General features: G+C 43.4%; 1 protein-coding gene across 1 annotated transcript in view; it reads right to left on the bottom strand.

Annotated features, from left to right (window-relative positions):
- zdhhc8b (zDHHC palmitoyltransferase 8b) overlaps nt 1–21,989 on the bottom strand; it is a 58,085-nt gene extending 36,096 nt beyond the window's left edge. Inside the window, exon 1 of the mRNA XM_079270620.1 lies at nt 21,740–21,989. Within this exon, the coding sequence (XP_079126746.1) occupies nt 21,740–21,843 (104 nt within the window). The 5' untranslated portion in view covers nt 21,844–21,989. The remainder of the gene's footprint in view (nt 1–21,739) is intronic.
- Between the last annotated feature and the right edge of the window lie 326 nt (nt 21,990–22,315).

Here is a 22,315-nt window from a genome sequence, read left to right as displayed (position 1 = left end):
AATTTTCCCCCCAGAGCCAGAAACTAATTTGTATCCTTTACAATACCACCAAGTTTCCCTATCATGCTGACAGAATGGCCCGGGGCACTGTTTAAAAAGCTGTAATGAAAACAATTGTTTCTAGTAACAACCATTGGGGTCTGGATTGAAAACTGCAGAAAGAGTAATCCCTCTTCTCTCCTATCGCTTTAAGTAGGTGAAGGAGCCAGCAAGCAAGGGGACATGAATTCTATTGTAGTAGTCCAAATGTGTTGTGTTGTTATAAAGGGGGGGGGGGGATAAGGTTGACAGGCCCCCGGGACAAGTCAGTGGAGCCAGCTATTCACAAGAGCACAATCACGACCTTTCTAAACATGAATTTCGTGCGGCCTGTGCCAACTTGGCTTTTGTTGTGGCCACAATGTGACATGCATCGGCTGCGTCGGCTCAACAACATACAAAAAGAAGGGAAAGGCCGGCGGTATCCGAGTGTGGGACAGTGTTCCTGGCTGTCTTAAAAGCCCTTGGATTTTTTTTTGGACCTGATGAGTTCACCATGAAAAACAGAGCAGTAGTGATAACTTGGGTTTAAATGACGTGGGCCTTGGTAGCCAGACAATGTGTTTTCTTGTAATGAGGCAGATTATATCTGTTATTACTTGTTACACAGGAATGGTTTGAGCTAAATGCTAATGTCAGCCTGTTAACAAAGTCACACTAACAATGCTAACATGCAGATATTTAGCAAGTATTATGTTACACGTTTACCATCCTAGTTACGACTAAATAGTTATTGAGATATTTCAGTCTGGATGGTAGTGGACCGCTGCTAGCGTGACTAACAACATCATTTAAAAATAAATACGTACAATCAAATCAGCAAAAAATAAAAGCATGTTAATATCTGTGGTCATTTATGATACATATAGTCAATACAAGACATACCATATAATTCCATTGAAAAGATAAAGTAAGCCATGCTGAGGCTGCATGCACTGCATGCACTGCATGCACTCTATGAAGTGTGGCTGCTAAATTCATCCTAACAGTCTAACAGTTAAAATAACCACCTGGGAGGGAAAAGTTGGGACCTATTGAAGCCAAATCCATCACAACATTCCTGGGGCTGACGATTAAAAAAAAATGGATCTCATCATCAGCGCTGCAGCCTTCTTGGCTTGGCAGAGATACACTCAGCACTTTGTGCCCATACTCTTTCTCCTGGGGCTGAATCTCAGCGACACAGACGCCACTGAAACGTCCAGAGATGACAGAGAGAGAGAGAGAAAGCCAGGCGGAGAGGAAACGGGTGGCGTGATGCTCTAGGTGGGATATGAAAGAGCGGACATATTGTCATTGGGTATCAGCAGGTGTGGTGAGACTTCTCCAACCTGAGAGTGCAACAAAACAGTGGATTCACTGAGTGACCCTTTGATATAGCCTACTTCACACTCAGTGCTTCTGAGGTGCAAGTACCACACAAGTCAGCATGATAATAGTAAAAAATACATTTTGCTTAATATTCCATGCAAGATAATGTGTCTCAGTTTCAGACACTGTCAAGTGACAATTAAATCCAGGCGCGTTAGTTCGCTGACTCAACATTCTGTGAAAATTTAATTTAGAACAAGGCAATAAAAGATGAAATGAGCCGGAGTTAATCTGGAATACATTAGCCATATTTCTGAATCTGCGCTTCAGATGCATGAACTCACGTCTTGTTTTAGTTTCTAACATCTGGCAGTCAGCACGGACAACGCTTTGCTCTGCTGCAGGTTGTACAAACAGGACACTTGAGAACTGCCCTTTTGAGCCATCATCAGTGAATGATGAGCCAGAGATCCATGCAGCTCTGCCCATCAGGCATCGCACTGAACAGCACACTCGTTGTGAGAACTACAACAGGCCTGACACCATCAGCATGTCACATGACACATTACATGAGCAGGCTGAATCTCGGATGTGAAGCGATTAGAGCAACCAATAAGACATGTTATGTGACAGTGGCGGTTTTACAGCCAGGAGGTTAAAGCACCTATTTATGAATCAAAGAAAGGTTTCCAACCAATAATAACAAGTGTGTGAGAACAGAAAGGAGCATAGCTAGGCTCTCCTCCCTGTGAACTCAATGTAGCTGAAACACACTGAACCGCTTCACACCTAGTTTGATGCAACTCTGTACTCTGCTCTTCTACGCTAAAGGACTCTAGTAGCTCTCTCTTCCCTGCAGTAACCCGGCCATGACTTTACTCTGCTTTGTCCCCCTCCCCCCCTACTTCATAGAGCAAACTGTGTCTCGATATCATCTCTTTTAAAGCTCCTCATCTTGTCAGTGAACTCTTTATGACACCGTCTATCTCGTGAAATCGCATCCCTCCCCTCCATCTTCCGCTGATATCTTCCAGTTGTTAAAGTCTGGCATTCTTGACTTGTAGGTGCTGAACACACACTGTAGTTTCCTCATGGTGAAAGTATCAGCTCCCCGCCTTAAATGTTACAGTAAAAGCCAGACCGTTTATCTGCCTCGGACCATCTCCCTTCTTGCACAACATGCAAGAATGCAATAAATTTTCCTTGAAGGAGATTGAATCAGCAAAGGGATTCCTTGAAGCGAAAGAAAGGGAAGTGAGCTTTTGGCTTCATGTCAGAAGTCGACGGTAGCGGATGTGGAATACAGACGTGGTGTTCATATAGTTTTTTAGCAATGCAAAAATTAATAACTACTTGCTTTTCAGGGAGTACATAAATGACAAGGAGATTCAATTTTCATTAAAGTTGTGACAGTGCAGACAGCCATAATAGACACACTGTCGAGGCTCTACTCCGTTGGCTAAGAGAGCTGTGAAATGTCATCTGATTGTAAGCCTTTGAAACTGAAGTTTTCTTGATCTGTGTCGGCTACCTGGCTGCGCTATTAAACAAACACTGAAATAACATAACATGCCCACTTCCCAGTCAAAAAAAACGGTTTAATGAGAGGAATATTCATCTTGTTTACTGGGTCTGTATTGTAGTGTTCAGCAGTTGTCTGACAGTCGCTGGGAGCTCGTGGTGTGTGTGTGTGGGGGGGGGGGGGGGGGGGGGGAGGCAATTTGTAACACCAGGAATCTGATTAGGAAAAGCACATTTTGATTCCCATGCCGGTAAATATTGGATCAGCAAAGAAATATTCTCTCTTTTGGGTTCTTTGAGCTCGTCAGTAGATCAACACCTTGCTAATCAGTGTATTTCAGACTAACCGGCAGGAAGGGTTTACAGTAAACACGTATGTTAACGCAGGATCTCATTAAAAAGGACCACAGACAGAGCAAAGCCTGTTCCTCTCCACGCAACAATGCTGCCTCTCTTTTTCATTCCACAAAAACTCCCTCGAGTCTGGATTATGACCAGCACCGGTCTCTCCTGAGCCATGAAACGAACAGTTCATGAGTCAGAACCTTTTTACATCCACACCTATTCACGAGGAGAAGAGAGCAGCAGCCGTTACTGGGTGCAGCCTCCACCTCCCTCTCACGGTTCAATGAATGAATGGAGGCTCTATTGAGCCTGGATGGTCTGTTGCTTCAACCCACAGTGGAAAATATGACAACCCAGCAGCAGGTAGGAGAACGAGGCTTCTGGGACGGCTGGGAGGACCCACCATCAATACCACTTTACACACGGACCTTTGTATTTCTTTGTAGATGTTTAACTGACAGTTATTATCAGTGACTCTAAGGATAAAGGTCCAGCTTTGTCTTGAACTGCTCTGTGACTACAGGCAACAAGACACATGTGCATATTCGGTCATATTAGAAACATCACCCACATTTGCACCAGAGGAGCCTTGTTCTGGTGTTGTCTCTTTAGCCAGAAAGCCACATTCAGATTCAGCCCTGCATGAACAAAACGCAGCCCTCTCATACATTTGAATGAGACCAGTCCAGCGGTGCAGCAAAAACAACTCCGTAGGGTTGTCTGGAAAAAAAGTTGAACCTGTCGCCACAAAAAATCATCAGGCAAGGCCACGGTGCTGTGGAGGACAATCAAATATGCGCAAAAGTGAACCAGAACCGCAAAGTCGTGGGCCTGACAGCTAAACGATGAGCTAAAACTCGCTGCAAGTTGCATATTCAGTTGATAATTCTCCGTATGTTCAACCCGACGAGCGTTCACGTTGTCAAACTTTTTAAATTGTCACGTTTAAAAGTAATGATTCTAAAATCTGTAAAACGAACACCAACTGCAAAACAGTCATCACTCCCCTCTGTTGTCAAAAGGTCGGCACACCCTACTTCTCACATGCTCTTGACTTCATCAGGGATGTCCTGAACATTATCAAAACATGCTTTCCATTTCTGTTGATGGTTGCATCAGCAGCCATATTGTCGCTCTAACCAGAGATACAAATTATGCTCATTACTGTGAGGTGTCCATATAAAAAAAGTGGGTGCCTGCTTTAAGAGTGCAACGGTCATGGCTGCAAACACACAGACCTTTTGTAGAACAAATATTCCTAAACTGCCAGTTTTCGCTTCTCTCACTTTATTATGAATGCAATGTTGCAGCCAATATAATCAACATAAGGTATTAATTTAGTGCTCATGACAACAATTGCTGCGGGTAACGAACAGCTGCAGTGCAGTGCACTGGTACAAGCGGTCGCTCTGATTCCAGGCAGCTTGTCTCGTCTTCCTCCACTTCTATCCTCCCTCTCCTCTTTGTCCACCTACCTACACACTCAAGCCGTCAGGCCAAAAGGCTGAGAGAACATTTGTCAGGCAATGAGGATTTCGCCTGAAATGTCTCACTCCTCTACACTGAAATAGCTCTTTGGTCAGAAAGCATCGTGACATTCTGACTGGAAGAGTACGGCAATAATCTGACACATTTTCCTCAAAAAACAACAACCCAAAATATCCTCAGAGGGTCAGTGAATGTCTTAATATATACTAATGTCTTCGTAATTTATACACAAAGGAAAACATTTGACTGTTAAAAGAGTAGGTCAGCTTGATTTGTTTGTGACATAGACGACTCATACAAAATTGCATTTTAGTGTCCCATCATCTCAGTGCTGTTTCAAGGCTTTTCCACGCGGCCAACAAGGCAGGGTTACAACAGTATAAATTATCGACAGGTTGAATTCAAATCGGCCATTTTTAGCATGTAAATCACATATTAATTGAAACCTAATTATTTCAGTCAGGCTTGGCTGACGACACTACACTGCATTCATCTTAATCACTGCATCAGCATCAACTGGCGTCCTCGAACACTATTTGAAGAATTTCATTGGGCTCCATCTTCTATGGCTACTGATCTCCCCCAACAGTTAAATCCGTTCTCGCCGAAGAAAAGCAAATGACTTTTTCAGAAACAGCATGACAGGCTTTGGATCCCCCGCGCTCCGTCTCCTTCTACCAATCTAACATGAAAGTGACCCGTCAACGTGTGACTGCAGAAACTGTTCTTTTTGAAACACACTGTCCTTCATCTCAGCCATCGCCCCGTCTAACAGAGAGCCTGGTCGTGTTGCAGTTGTGCAGAACAAAGGCAAAAAAAGTTTTCCATTGAAGGTTGTGAACTATTTATAGCTGGCAAATGTAAGAGGAACTTGTTCTATTTCAGTCAGACTGCTGGCATGCCATTAAACAACATGTAATCAGCACACAGTCAGGTGCCTGTGTACCATGACGCCCTTTCAGACTGCACTCCGATACTCCAACGTGCTTTGAATGAGTTTCATTGCATACTGTGTCAGAGAAAGTTCATGGGCCCGGTCATATTTGATTGGGTCTTGTGCCTGATATGACATACAACCTTCAACAGCAGCGACGGTAGAAACATTGATCGATGTTAGTGGTGTGACTCACTCGCAATAATCTTGTGTATTGGGGGCGATACACTGTTGCGCTCCTTAAAGAGGTATCTCAAAGAACTATAGACTGTGAAATCTACACGTAGCAAACCTGTTAGAACTAAACCAAGTTTCACTTGCAGCAGCTTATTGCAGCCAGGTTGATGAGCTATGCTTTCCTTACACCCTGATTTCTTGGCAACAAGGTACAATTGGACTGATGCCTCTCCAGTGGAAATTCTGCAAACTAACTTTAGGTAGGTTTTTATCTTACTCTGCTTTCATGCTGCCAAAGATAGTGTTTCCATTATTTCGGAAACCACCCACACTAAATATGTACGCCCTCTAATGAAGCCACTTTGGACAAAAGCAGTACATTACAGCACCAGCAGAGTGCATACATGTTTGGTATGGGTAGTTCGGATAAAAGCGCCCATTAAATAGCAGATCATAAAATGTAAAGAAGCAGATGCTATGGGCAGTAATAACATAATTGTTGCTCGATGATAATGTGGAACCAGACGACCCATCCTGCAGGGATTAGTCAGGGAAAACCAGGCCTTGTATTCACTTTCACCTTCGATGACTTCACACCTTTTTAAAGCTGTGACAGGTCACAGTTCAAACACAGGCACACAGCTGCATTGCCAAAAATCCCATGACAAGCTAAAGCCTCAGTTAAGCACCTTGCCCTCAGCTTGCCCCTATATTGTGTGCAAACAGCTTGTTTTGAAAACTCCTGTGTCGGTTTGTTCTGTCTATTCAGGGTGTCCGGTCACACAGTGGGGGAAATGTCAGTGCATCTTTGTGTTTAAATGCCGATATTTAGAGTTTAGCACAAAGCGAACGGTGCGTTGCATTTCTTCTTAGAACGCTGACTCTGCTTCTCTGTTTGCCTCGAAACTCACCTCTGCCCCCGTCAATCTAATGAAACACCCACAACCCCACACCAAGGGGGGTGTCACCGCTTCAAGCCTGCTGACACTTTTACAATGAGTGCAACAATTTCGTGCTGAGAAAGTTGAATTGACGAAATAATTGAGAAAAGGCATTAAGGAAATGTCCAGGGCTTGCATATATGAGGAGCTGGTGTTCAACCAGTTGCCAGATAACCTGTGCTGAAGCACACACACACACACACACACACACTGAATACATTTCAGACCCATGAAAGCAAGCGTCAATCTCTCTGCATTATTAAATGAAAAGCAGCAGTTAAAAGGAAGGTAGTGGTACCTGCTGTTTAAAAGTCCTTCAATTTGCAAAGAGTGATGCTAGTAGCAATCAATTAGCTGTTTCACTAGCAACAGTCATTTCAATGCAACATTACACAGGCTTCATTAAAGACCCAATAAATGATTTGAAACCCATCCAATATAATCACTTTAAATGGCGTTAGTGTGGTGCTTTGGAAAACAAATATATTATGTAGCAGCAACAAAAGGTCATCATTCCAGCTCGACGCCTGTCGGGAGGTTTTATTTTTACTACACGGGAAAAGACGAACTGTAGTGACAGTCTCTTGGTGTTTGTATATATGGTGTCATTGTATTAAACATGATAATAAAAGATTTGAACCGCTCTTTTGTACCTTGAGGGTGTGAAGTGTTGGCTTCGGAGCATCATTAACTTATTCATGGTGTGAATTATGGGACAACCTGCCGCATTTTACAGTTGAACCCTGCTTAGTGAAGCAGCGTCCAGTTTCAACAGCTGCCACTGTTTTTCCAGGACACTCAGTTTATACATGACAACCAGCCACTGCCAACATGTGTGTGTGTCTTTCTTTATGTAAATGTATAACCATGATTAGGGGCAGGTGTGTGAGTGTCTGTGGGGTCTGTGGGGGGTGTCAAACTTTTCAGTAAAGAATCAGTACTTGTACTAAAGATATTTTCTTATGAATATGTAGTGATGATGCTAATATATCCTAATTTACATCCCAGTTCAAATAAATCCACAAACAGGAACAGGTGTGTGCGTGTTACACAGTCCAGCCTTTCTACAAGGAGACAAGCCTCCAGCAGAGCCCTGATCCTCACCTTCCGAGTGATGATCGGCTGTTGGTACTGAGCCTCTGCCAGCTGTGGCATAACACAAGCCTCATTAGGCCCTGGCATCAAGGAGATCGGCAGAACCGGAGCAACAGAGTGGGGCTAAGACACTCCATTTCCTCTGAAACGCAGCAGGTTTACTAAGAGACAAGAGGACTGATAAAGGCTAACGAGGATTTGTGATGCGTCACAGCTTCTTAGCATAGAAACGTCTTTATTTGATGAGCTACTGCCTCAGCATCCCAGAATCAATAATATACTGGTATATACAGTATAAAGCAGTTTTCAGAAATCAGTCACATTGATCAGTAGAAGATCACTCCAAGATGTATTTGTTATCATTTTCTATCAAACAGCCTTATAGTTCAGATCAAAAGTAGAAGAGTGCTCTGAGAAAACGCGTCAGCAATATTTCAACTAAATGCAAAGTTCTGCAGGTATCGTTTGCTTTGATGTGCCATAGTTTTCCTACTGCTGAACTGATTGGTATTTTTGAGGTTGAGTACCCACCTGGGACGCACACTTGCTGCCTTTTTTTTGCCTTACAGTATATGGATACGTCATTAGTTCAGGTTTTCCTATGAAACCACGAAAAGCAACAATGAATAGCTACGAACATTACCAACATTATCCTGAAATATTCAGAGTTGAAATCCCCGATGTATAATTTGGCAAAGACTGATCTGATCGCAGCTCACAATCTGAGATCAGTGTTTGTACCTGTGCACACGCAGCTCCAAGAGCATGAAGCGCACTTGTGGCGCACAGGTGTCATCAGCAGAATCCCTTCTCCACTTAAGCCCCAGGCCCATCTGTTCCATTGTCACTGTGGAGAGGGTTCACAGCCACAGCCAGGCATTACAAGTCAACTGATGAGCACCAGGTGCTCAGCCCTTATGCAAGGAAGGACTCTGTGATTACGAAATTGATCAGCTGGTGATATCGCCAAGAAGTAAATGTCTCCATCTAGACGCTGAAGAGTCCCAAGATTTGCACTTTCCTATCGCTGATGATGTATTTGGCTGAAATGTTCAAGTGCAGCAAGATAAAAAAGTTAATCAGAGCTGTTTGCTCAGTAAACTGGCCAGGCTGTGTCAGGCTCTTGGGTTTGTACACATGGAAGGGTGATAAAAAAATGTCTGGATATGGTTTGAAGATAAGGGCTGGGAGGCTCAGTGAGTCTCACAGCCAAGTTAAACTCATTCATGGTAAAGTGCAGGTTCCAGAAAAGCCACACCATTGTTTTAAATGAAAGAATAAAACATTTTCTTCCACTTGTCTGTGTAGACAAGATGGAAAAAGTACAACTATGCATCCCTAGTTGCTGATTGACAACTAACTGCCTTTTAGCCCTTCTAGCCATCTCAGTAGGAGAGGCTTTGCACGAGTTATGGGGGATGGAGGGGGGAGGGGGGGGGGGGTGTGTAAAAATAGGTCTCACTCAGTCACCACTTAGCCTGGCAATGTGAAGAGCAGATTGTAAGTGAGCACAGTGAAGTGCTTGAATGGCAGCCATTGACGCTGGCTCTTTGGGCTCTGACACACACGTACGCGCACACACACACACACACACACACACACACACACACACACACACACACACACACACACACACACACACACACACACACACACACACACACACACACACACACACACACACACACACACACACACTGCTCCTCAGCACTGAGCAGCAAGCACACTTATCATGCATTAAGGGTCTGTATGTAGGGCAGATAAGGACAACAGCAGCCCTGCTGTTCTGAAAGAGTGTGAGAAGAACTTATGCTTAGTTGTATGGTTAGACCTCTACACTGGTTTGCAGATGCACTGACATTACACACACACATACACACACACACACACACACACACACACACACACACACACACACACACACCCACACCCCTCTTTTCAATAGTCTGTTGATTTTAGATAGCGTGCTCATGAATGTATTGTTGTTGTTAGTTTAGATATTAGTTGACGAGATCATTAGTATTTGAACTTAATAAACTCTGTTGTATTTTAAAGAGCAGCTGTCTGTGATTACTTTGTGCATGCGTATTGTGATAATAACTGTATATGTGGTCTGTGCTCGAACTTAAAAACCTTCACTTGCACTCTGAATATGTAATAGTACTCAGACTATTGACATTATGAGTGAACACTAATTATGAGACTTAGTTTTATCGTTTGGTTATTGGTCCCTGTTCGCAGGGTGGTGCCACGTTGTTATTAATAATCATTAATAATTGTTACATACATTAATAATTCTATTGATGTCAAGAATTCAGTTTCTTAAATGCTGATAGTTATTCTACTAGGCCCAGAACACCTCCGAAATCAGTTCTCTAATGATATAGTTTCTCTAGATGGCATTGCGCTGGCATCCAGCAGCACCGTCAAGAATCTTGGAGTTACCTTTGATCAGGATTTGTCTTTCAACTCTCAGATAAAACTTATTTCTAGGACTGCCTTTTTTCACCTACGTAATATTTCAAAAATCAGGCACATCCTATCTCAAAGCGATGCAGAGAAATGAGTTCATGCATTTGTTACCTCTAGACTAGATTACTGCAATTCCTTATTTTCAGGCTGCTCTAATAAGTCTCTTAAATCTCTCCAGCTGATCCAGAATGCTGCAGCTCGTGTACTAACAAGAACTAAGAGGAGAGATCATATTACTCCTGTATTAGCTTCTCTGCACTGGCTCCCTGTAAAATCTAGAATAGAATTTAAAATCCTTTTACTTACCTACAAAGCCAGAATTGGTCAGGCTCCATCATATCTTAAAGAGCTTATAGTACCATACTGCCCTACTAGAGAGCTGCGATCCAGTGATTCAGGGCTACTTGTGGTTCCTAGAGTCTTAAAAAGTAGGACGGGAGCCAGAGCCTTCAGTTATCAAGCTCCTCTTCTGTGGAACCAGCTTCCCGTTTCAGTCCGGGGGGCAGACACACTCACCACATTTAAGAGTAGGCTTAAGAATTTCCTCTTTGACAGTGCTTATAGTTAGGGCTGGCTCTGGCTTGCCTTGGACCGGCCCATGGACAAACTGGTATCGGCAAAAACTACAGGGGGACTTCCTACACTGAGCACCTCTCTCCTCCTCTTCTTCACCTCCGTCTGTATGCATTGATGTCCCATTAATGCTCATTACTAACTTTACTTCTTCCCCGGAGTATTTGTGCTTTCTCGCCTCACAGGATGACCGCAGTTTTATCTGGACACTGGTTCTTCAACCAGCCATGGCCCTGCTGACACCTACTACGATCTTCATTATTAACATTATTAATCCTATTACCGATACCATTAATGCACAGTGCTGATTTTGTCTCTTCCCCGGAGTCCTTGTGTTCAAACAATGCATCGACTGTACATACATAGTATAGGCCACTTTTGTACATTCTTACGGTACACCACTGGAAGTCTCTTTCTGATGGTTACCATAACAAATTAGGCATTACAAAGATTTTACAGATTTGTTAAAGTCCACCTGACTAAACGCCATGACAGGCTCCTGACATTGTGCCCTGACTTGTATTAGTAATGGTCTAAAAATAACATTTTGTGGGAATCAGTTGAAACAGGAGGCTGATGCCTGGAGGAATGTTGGTCTTTTAAGTTTTCTTCTCTTTAGCCTGAGCTCTGCATATCTGTACCAGTGCTCTCCTGTTCCAACTGCCACCACACCTCAACCCATGTGGCATGAAAGCAGGCTCCATGGGCAGCTGTCGTCACATTCCCTGTCGCCCCTGCTGAGGGATCGACCTTTTCTCAGCCATTCCAGACACAACAACACTAACTCCTTGCCCACCACTGCCACAGCTGAGCTGATATTTTTCAAGGGTTCCGACTGAAACTTGACATGTGAGCTAAAACTGCGTATGGGCTCCTTAAGGTCTTAGCTCAGAGGTTGAGACAGCTGTACTGCTGCCTTTTTGCACTACCCAGAACAATTTTACATTGTCAGTGCTTCCCAGAGCCAGGTGTAGTTTCTGACTGCTCAGCACTTTCTTTGTGATTCCTCCTCCACCTCCTGCTCTACCTCCTCAATCTTCTGGAAACTATTCATTTAGGCTTTCCATCAAATCAATCACGAGGTTGTTCATGAGAGTTGTGGCTCCCTGGATGGTCATCTCTCAAGCAGTTCCTGCTCTTGGCTTTGTTAAGTCTCCCCAAACAATAACTACATCTGTCAGTCACCAAGGCCAAAGACCAAATTGCACGGTTTACTTCCTGTGGCAAGGCCAACTGTGAACTGCACTCTTATGTAGTTAATCCATATTATTGAATGCATTGATATTACTTTGAGCTTTATCATGATGAAGAAATGCATTCCCGTTTACTTTTGAAGATCCTCAGGGATACTGCAAGTTCAGAAATCTTAAAAACCCAAAGTGTTTAAAAATAATACTGTGATGCTGGAATATGTTTTTGAATATTTGATGAAATAAATCCGAAAACCAGAGATTCTCCTCAAATCAGGAAAGAAAACTTGTAAAGTAAAACACGACAGAGAGTCTCCAAGGAAGACCAAAAACTCTCTAATAACATTCTGTCCACATTCTCAAGGGGAACTTCTGAATTTACCCAACGCATTAGTGGTGGCAGAAATGTGCTTAGGGAACGCTGGGGCCCGTTGCAGATAAGTGCCCCGACCACGAATGATTTCATTGACATGGAGCAAGACATATCGTGCAAGCGAGGCTAAACCCACAGGCACATCAGGGGGGTTTCAACCTGCCGCAGTGAGAAGATGAAAACATATGCGTCTCCTCAGACTTTTTCCCTAATCACAAACTGAACGCAGAGACCCCATCGTGGCATCGTGCTTCGGGACATGAATAATCACAGGTGTTTGTGCAGCACTTGTCACTGTGAAGCCAACCTGCCTGCAGTCGTCCGCTCGTCATTTAGACCATGGCAGATTAGAACTCCCAGAGAGGTGAATATACAGTCGCTGGGAGACAGTGTGAATTGACTCGAGCCGACATCTTCACGAAACACATGGCAGAGGAAGATGTCCAGGATCAGAATGTAGGGCAGAGAGAACAGAGTCTTGTACAACGCTCAATAAAACAAACCAATTGATACTCGCATATTATCCTGCCAGATATTTAGTGATGCTAAAAGCCAGCATGCTCATGGGAATAATGCAAAGAGGTACAACATAACTGCTGCATTATTAAACATATGGGTATAGTGGACCTGAAGAAGAGTTTCTGTCGAAGAGAGGGCTGGCGAGGACTTGAGATACTGAGCTAAGTAAATATTTGACTGGAACTTGAACATCTTGGAGTAGTCTGGTAAACTGCACATTCACAGGCATTGAACATCACATAACACGGAGCTGGAAAGGACGGTACCCAGAGTTGTGCAACTTTTTGCCCAACCACGAAACTGTCAAACCCGAACAACTAAAGATGAAGTTTTTCCAGTCAGATCTGTTATTTGGGGTCATTACTTTGCGGTGCGGCACTGACTCCATGGTGCTCTGAGCACCGACACCCAAGGGCCCTGTTGCAGTTCAGCACTTATTTGGCTTCAGGTCTGTTGATATTTTGCACTTTGCAGCCAGAGCACAATTCCGCCTGTGCAGTATAGTCAGTGTGTGAGGTCTGAGGTTGCATCAACTGTTTTACTAAAAAGGTCGGGCTCTAGGTTCTAGCTCATCTCTCAACATGGATAATTTCTGTCAATTCCCCGGAGACAAGAGGCAAAACAAACACCCTCCTCAGTCTGGAAGAGATAAGCTCGGATGAAGCTCCTTACCTGGGACTTTAAGTTAGTTAGAGGACTTAAAGCACTTGAGGCTGCACAGCGACATGGCACAATGCCTTACATCCAGAACACCCAATAGGTCATTCACCAAGACCCGCCCAAGCTTTCCATTCTCTGCACGTATGCAGTTTACAATGATAATGGTGGCAAACCACTCAAACAATGGGTTCTTGATTTCATACACAAGAGCAAGCTTCCCAGTTCTAGCCAGCAGTTTTAAGCCGCAGCTAGCTAGCTAATTAAGCTAATGTAAGCTCCAAGAGTTAGTTGACAAAACACTGTCTTCAGCATTGCTCTTGTATTGCTGTTTAGAGCTAGTTAGTGCTATTATTATATGTATGATAAGGAACAACTCTGTTTGGCTGGGCTTTCACTTTTAGTAGTTTAGTTTTCCCTTTTAATGGCTGGAGTTGTAGAATGTAAACTTCTCCAAATACATTACCAAGTTAACATTAGCCTAAACATTGATACGGTAGTCACGAACAGGAGTTTCTATGACTCAACCTGTAACCCCACAAACTAAATCTAACCTTGTTCGTAAATGATGTGCTCCTCGGCCTTCAAATGAATGCTGGGTTAGGTTACTGGTGTGAAGACTATTCCCCCAAGACAGGAGGCCAAACAAACAGAAAACATCCTCACTCTGGAAGAGATAAGGCGGGCATACGGAGAGAGAGCTGCAGAACCACACTGCCCACCTAATAAATACATCCAGACCACCCAATTAAATTGCTTGACTGACTCATATCACATTAAAATGTTAAAGTGCTATGTACATAACAATAATAGAGCCAGTGAACAGCTTACTGTAGTTCCTGCATGTGTTTCACTATCTCCAAAGGAGTGTGAGTGAGAAGTGAAGCTTCCTCTCCTTGTTTTTCAGTCAAAGATAGAGCAACTATGACCTCATCAGCTGTACATGGATAAAATTCACATAAAAATCGCAGGCTTTTCTGCAGAATTTTGCACACAGCTGGGCCAAAGAAAACAGTGTAGCAGAGGAAATCCACCGCTTAGAGCTGGCTGTGATGCTCTCCAGCAGAAGGTTCAGAGCACTGCCTCTGTCACAGATGTGGTCAACAACTTCCTTCCCCATCATCAATGGTATTAATTCACTACACGTTTTTATAATGTCTGCCAAAATGGGTTATACGAATAGCACAGCTGCACGAGTGGGTCTCTTACTGGTTTGCGACGATAGCTAAATAAAACAATCCATGGAACTAAAAATAAAGTAAATGAAAGTATTGAAACTGGATGACGTGGAACCTCAAATTGAGTTCCACATTCTGACCTTTGAAAACGAGCTTCATGATTTAAACTGTGGCAGATATTGCTCTCTACATGACACTCAGACACACTATATTAGGTGGAATTGGACCTGGAATCCACAGAGAATGGTGACGGCCTGAGGGCTGAATGAATTTGTGCATTGTGAATTTAACCTCATTCTAAAATATCCTCACTGTCAAGCATGATGCCATTACACTTTCAGATATGAGAGTGGATGATGGAGAGTGGGCGAAAGTTAAAAAGGGTTGGATGGAAGGCAGCAGCTAATGCAAAACACGATGAACCACTATAAGCTATACAAAAACACAATTCCTTGGATGTCACTGAAATATACCAAACTGTATTCTTATAGCTGCGTGTGCTCATGCCTGCATATGTGTCTATGAACAAGAAAGGACATATCTATAAGTACATGACATTTAGCAGGTTACGCTCCAATAAATATCAATATATATATCTGATGCCTATTCATAAACTGTCCAGCGTGGTGTGAAATAATAGCATGTGACAGATGTGACAGGATAAGGTCGCCTCTACAGTGAACTACAAAGGGACTGGGTGAAAGTCTAACAGCGGCGAGCCTGGCTGGAGCCGCCTGGATCCGTGGCTTCAAAGACGAGAGCGACCACTTGTATTTATAGAATATCACCTCACGCAAACCCATCGGATGGCTATACAAGAACAGTATCAGCTTGAAGTTTTATGTTTCAGAATATTCAACATGAAAGTGGTTATAATCACGTAACAATCTTACACATAGTGGCTTCAAGTCCAAAATGTTTATATCTGGATTGGCCTACAGCTCAATGGGTGAACTCTACTACACAGATGAATGGGTAGTGGCTTTGTCTGCTGTGCCCACTCATCTCCACTAACTTCAAAAGTGGCAAAAATGCAGAATACCTGCCCTTATAATCGCAGTCTGTCTGTCTGTCTTCCTCTGTGTCCCAGAGATGGACACTGCTTCACTCTTGTAAACACTGGGAGCCTCGATTTGCAACAGACTACCTGATCTCACAGAAAGCCACTCTGGCTGAGGGTGTTAAGACATAGACCTCTGTTTCTACTTATTACCAGTCATGGTCTCCCTCCGGTAAAACAACATGAGGGGAACAGGGTGGAGACACCCTTGGAGGGAGAGGCTGGAGGTCTAAAATTAATCCCACATGTTCCCCAGGAGGAGACTTTCCAGGCGGCTTCGGCTTACTCGGCTGGTGGAGCACAGCGAACTGTGAGAGCACCTCGCTGCACTTTCCCGCACTTTTCACCCACACACTGCTTTCTGCACTGAATCCACATGGATCCATTTCGCTCAACTATGGCATCACAAGGCACTATTTACTTTTTGGCAAGCACCAGAGCTCCAGAAGGTCACCGCTTCAGAGAAACCAAAAGGACTTTAAATAGACGGCGAGAAAGAAACGCAGTCGCAAACTGCAGTGGGACGAAGAAATAAATCTGAATATTCATCCAACTCTACTGATTTTAGACAAATTCAAGACTTTTCCTCTCTCTTTTTAAAGACAAATTACATTTGTCAGATTCACTCATATTACAAAAGAGAGAAAAACAAGTTCAGAGCTTGGTGGAAAGAGGACAGGCTAATTTTAGAAAGCACTGCGGACATGCTACAATTTTGATTATTTTATCACCTGCTGTTCCAGATTAGGATGCCTGTGCTTTTATTCATTTATGATAAATTATGCAAATCTGCAAACAATGATCTCACCCTGTTAAAGACATACGGTCTTATGCAGATGGCTCTTTCTTTGAAATTAGCACTCCTTTTAAATCCTTCCACAAAACAAACATTGTATATAGTGTGAAGAATTATGCAATGCATTTGTTTCAGTAACAGCACTGTAACGGTACTTTGCATTTTTGGAGTCTCAGAACCTTTTTTCAAAAAATGTACAATAACAAAAGGAAACTGCTTTTTTGTACAAACATCATTAAAATGGAGCTTTACAACATAATAACTGTGTTCATTTTGTAGAGTTGGTGACAGCAATGTTGATTTTATTGAAAATGACAGAGGAACCAAATCAAGGTAAACTTGCCTTGACCTGAAGCTTGAGGTAATTTAAAGTTGTCACTGGTTCGTGTTTGTGTGGCATGTAGAGTAGGCAGTTGCCCTGCTCTAGGATGCATGGTTGAGAGCCAGGGAAGAGGATCTGTCAGCATTATCTTAACCTAGTTGTCAAGCAGTGACAGGAAGGCTGGGATGGAATGAGATTAGAAGACCTGGCCTATTATTCTCTGGGCCTCTTTCACTCATCAATGCCGACAGAGGCAGTCTGCCCTGACTGTATGAAAGCTCTGCCAGCAGCCTGCTGCTCAGGCCTACATGAACCATGATGGAGGGAAGACGAGGTGGCAGTTCAAGATTGCCTTTCTCTTTAGAGTAAGTTTGCCTTTGCACTCTGGCCACAGTGTAATCAATGTTGGGTCTGACTAGAACTGCAAGCAGGAGAAGAGATGGTCTACACAAAGTAAACACAGAAGTAATTACATTATTGAGATAACAAATAATATTGATGTTATGTTTCTAGGATTCTTTAAAAGGACCTTTGTTGGACTCCTGATCCCAATGAGAAGCACTACTCTCGAGCTTTACTCTGAGGAGACACAACAGCTGGACATACCTTAGCTCCGACAGATAGATATATGGCGGCTCCCTGACCGGGCGGGCATGCCTGGTTTGTGTGCGTGTGTGTGTGTGTGTGTGTGTGTGTGTGTGTGTGTGTGTGTGATGTATTAGCTGTTTGGTTAGCCATACGAGTCTCATTCAGAAGTCCCTTCAGAAACATACACTGTTAGACCATTGATACAGTAGATCAAGACTTTTGTCTAAAACTCCCATTCGATCGCTAAAAATGCTATGAGCAATGGAGTTCAGATTCAGACATATCAAGCTCCTGATGGAGTAAAACCATGAGTTCTCCTGCTGTCTCCACTGTTTGAAATGAGACTTTGATTTTTGATATATGACATTTTAAAAACATCCAACAGAATCCTTCCAACGTTATCTCTACTTGTATTTTCATCATGTAAACAACAATGACACAATAGGCCACATTTATGGGAAATAAACCGTAGTCATCCTTTAAAGCTGTGAGGCTGCAGGAGCAGAGAGGATTGGTGATCAATCTGTGTTGATCTTACATGCCTTGTGGTAAACCATAAACCACAATACAATTGGAAATGAAACATAAACTAGCGCACAGGCTAAAATATGCTGTCAAAAGCAATAAGACTATAATGAAAAAAAAATGCGAATTTGTAAAGGTTGCCTACATTAGCTCAAAGAGAAATAAGACCACTTGGCTGTCACCTTAAGTACCTCCTGAGAGCAGAATTGATATAACCCTGCACTGCAATTGTCAATCTGCAGACCATCACTCAAGGTGCCGAAGCTACTCACACCGCACCGACCTGCTACTGTTTTTATCCCGTTATCTCAACAAACCAGAAGTCTGCTCCACATGGATTTTGGGCTGAGGGAATATTTTTTTGTGGGCTACTTTTGGCCCTGCCAAGATAATCAACTTTTATCCTCTGTGTGACATGAGGACAGGATAGTTCCTTATCCACCTCAGCCAAGGAGCTGAAACCTAATGCTGTGCCAGTGTGTGAGGACAGAATAGTAATATTCAAGCGAATGTTTTTGATGGCAAGATGAGTGGGAGTTGAAGAGCAATACTGATGAGCTTGCCCTAAGAGCTAAAATGTGCTGCTCTCATGGGAGTCATGGAATATATATTTTGTAAAGCTCACTTGGAGGTTAAAGTTGTGTGAGTATGACACAAAGGTCCTGCTCATTTCTCATAATGCTGCACATGAGAATCACATCAGGGAGGCTGAGATTCTCTGGTTTCTTGCTTCGATAGATGCACATTCATAACATGTCAATTGGTAATTTCCTCCTCCTGAGACGTGCTCTGTCCTTGCGACATCTCAAACCTGGCAATATATCCTCGTCACACATTTGAATAAACAAACTAAACCCAAAGGCAGCCAAGACGGTCTGGCTCCCACACAGAGCATAAACAGCACGGGTTAAACCAACACAAAAGGAAGGCAAACGGGCTCTAACGGATACTAATACCAAGCAGCGAAGCATTGATGGTTACAAGCTTGTTTGCTGAACCGCTTGACAAAGACACGACAGCAGCTCCGCATACATAATCGCACACGGGGCGGGAATTAAGATCAATGAAGCAGCATTCAATTGTGCTTTTAGATTTTCAATGAATAAGACGCAGAACACCACAACACTGCAAAGGGAGAAGGGGACAGGTGAACAAAGAGACATTACCAACAACTCTGGCCATCTGTTGAATGTACAATAAGTTACATACATGTCAAAAATTTTATGTTAGCCCACATTAAGCATTTCAAATATACTTCAAGGAAATATTTGCCATGAAAAGGTTCAAAATTAGATGTGTACAGAAACTAGAAGAGGCTTTCCAGCTGCTGGTGAGGAGAGCTGCAAGGCTGCTGTGCCTATAGACAGTCTGCAGTAACCCAGAGCGTCCACTCTATTTCATTTACACTCTTCTCTTGCACCGTTTCTTTAGCATGAGCATTTCAATAATATTATGGTGGCTACACCGCGACTAAAAGCTTAATTTATCGTCAGTATTTTTTTGTGATGAGTCGCGGTCATGCTGTGGAGATATAAATAATTCTGTACGAATGTGTTCTAATTCAATCTCTGTGAGAAACACAAACTGTCAGGCGTTAGAAAGCCAAACACAGTGACACACTAAGGACAGTGTGCTGGTGTGTGTGTGTGTGTGTGTGTGTGTGTGTGTGTGTGTGTGTGTGTGTGTGTGTGTGTGTGTGTGTGTGTGTGTGTGTGTGTGTGTGTGTGTGTGTGTGTGTGTGTGTGTGTGTGTGTGTGTGTGTGTGTGTGTGTGTGTGTGTGTGTGTGTGTGTGTGTGTGTGTGTGTGAGAGAGCCAGTGCTGGCCCCAAGTCTCATCCTCCGTTGCTCATATGACACCAAGTGGCCTGCTGGCAACAGCGGGACCTTTAACCCACTGCGGCCTAGAAATAAAAATATATTTGTGTCCCTGGCACTCTGCTGCACACAAGTGTATATGATGGACTGAGTATAGTTCTCTAACCCCCCTGCATGTCTAAGCTTGTGGTTGCCAAACAAAGTTGGCAACATAGAAATGTAAACTGTTCCTACTTTTGCACTTCTTGTATGTTATTCTGGTTAATAAAATATAGATACCACACCGCTGTTCTATATGGTTTGTGCGTGTAGACTCAATCCTCCGGACCTTTTACTGAGGAATGAAGGAGCAACCGAGTAAAGTCCTAATCCTCATCCTCAACCAGGGGGGGGGTGGACCTTGATGTGTAGATTGACGTGAACCCCAGCAATAGAGCAGCTACTATATAAAAAAAACATCTGACTCCTGCTATTTGCAAACAAAATGCAGATCTCTAATTTAATCACAACACATTATTTCCACTACACGGCTTGTAAATCAGCCCATTTGTTTATGCAAAGCCCTGGACACCACACCAAGGAGTGCTGGGATTTTTAAAGCTAAAATCCGACCTAAAGACACAAACCCACAAACACCATATGTCACCTTCAGTCTCGGTCATCGACCTGAGACTGAGAATGCAAAACCACTTAGGGTGCAGCTTAAAGCATTTTCTGTGTCTTCCTGCATTTGTTCTCGTTCATACAAGTGAAGAAAAGCACATTGGGTGTCACACTTTTGCATCCAACACAGATCCGTGTCAAAAAGCAATACATTATTTACTGATACAAACACACACGATATTGTATCAAAATCCGCTGTTGATTAGAGACATATTAAGTGAAAATATGCGTTATACATGATAGAAATAGCTTATTATGAAAACAGTGACACATTACCTACCCAACCCATAATGTTCCCATTATCCACAATAACATCCGGTCTTTAAAACCCTCTTCCACCTTATCACCTTCTGCAGTTTTATACTTTGGCAATGACTGCATAGGCTAAAGGTTGGATGATCTTTCCCAATAGTCCTCAGTCTTGATCAGAGGATTCCAACATGATTTTTGAATTAATATCTGTATTTGAGAGGGTAGGGACGTGTGTACTCGGTGAGGGGTTGCCCATAATCCCTCTTCTCCTCCAAAGGAAAACCTAAATGGCAGTGTTGGCTGTACACACATGGTGACACATGGTGGTGGGTGCAAGAGAACCTATAGGTGGAGGACTCCTGCAGGACTCCCACTCAGGGGACGCCAGGCTTCCCATGACTGCAATGCCTCTTGATAGGTCATGTGACACTGTATCGATCCCAACCGAGTGGGCATGAATCAAACACAACCGCCTGCTGAGCCAATGCAACCATTTCAATTGTATCAACAACTGCCTGCGGCATTTCTTCAATGGAACGTGAGTAACTGCGGCCTAAGCTGCGGTCTCCTGCGCGACAATAGCGGCGTTAAACTTGCACGGCTTATTGGAAGTTTGCCTCGCAGGTACAAGCCTATGGCTGAATGGTCTGTCGGAGGCTGCTCGTGAAGACACTGCTGCGTTTTGCAAAACCCATTTCAGAACCGCTGGCAGATTCCCCGTTGGGATAGATAACCATATACTCCTTCATAATCACTTCTTCTACCTGAGTGACCGAATCCACCCATGCAAACTTCCGAGCTGCGAATCCACTCTCGTCTGTGTAATCTGTGGCTACAACACAGTGTAGGAAAAAAACAAAAACCCGACACGCAACGAATGAGAACAAGAAGCGATGCAAACTTACGTGAAGACGAAAAATAAAGTGCTCGATCCCACAAGGAGTGTGGCAGCAGTGGACACTGGGATGTATTTGGTGGGTTTAAATCTCTTTCCAGCGCTGTTGGGCATTCTGTAATTTCCACATTCCTCTATTATTTATTCCGATTGGAGTCGCATGTAGAAGAAAAAAAAGATCCAATATATCGGCCTCTCTGTGGCTTTTTAAAAGGTACCTCTTTGCTATCGTTGAAGCCGCATAGATCCTAAGACAGAGAGGCAGGAATACACAGCGCTCACTCACTGGAAGCCTGGAAATCCCACCCTTACAATCCAGCCCACTGGTGAGGTCACTGAACCGCTTGAAAAGGTGGAGCCTCCGTGCAAAGCCAGGAGAAGTAAGTGATCGGAGCTGTAATGTTGATTGTCGCTCTGCACGATTCATTTGTTACCCGGACATCTCGCAAATGAGAATAATTAGTCTCACAAATGCTAACCGACTCGATCAATATGGATGAATATTAGATGAATGGAAAATCTAAATGTATCTCACAGTTGAAGACTAGTCCAATGTTAGCTCTGGTCCTGACAGGCAGCGGCCTCT

The sequence above is a fragment of the Melanostigma gelatinosum genome (genome assembly GCF_949748355.1).
Source record: "Melanostigma gelatinosum genome assembly, chromosome: 6".
NCBI classification, from domain to species: domain Eukaryota; kingdom Metazoa; phylum Chordata; class Actinopteri; order Perciformes; family Zoarcidae; genus Melanostigma; species Melanostigma gelatinosum.
Note: the sequence above shows the minus strand (reverse complement) of the source record. Positions and strands in the feature narration are given on the sequence as shown.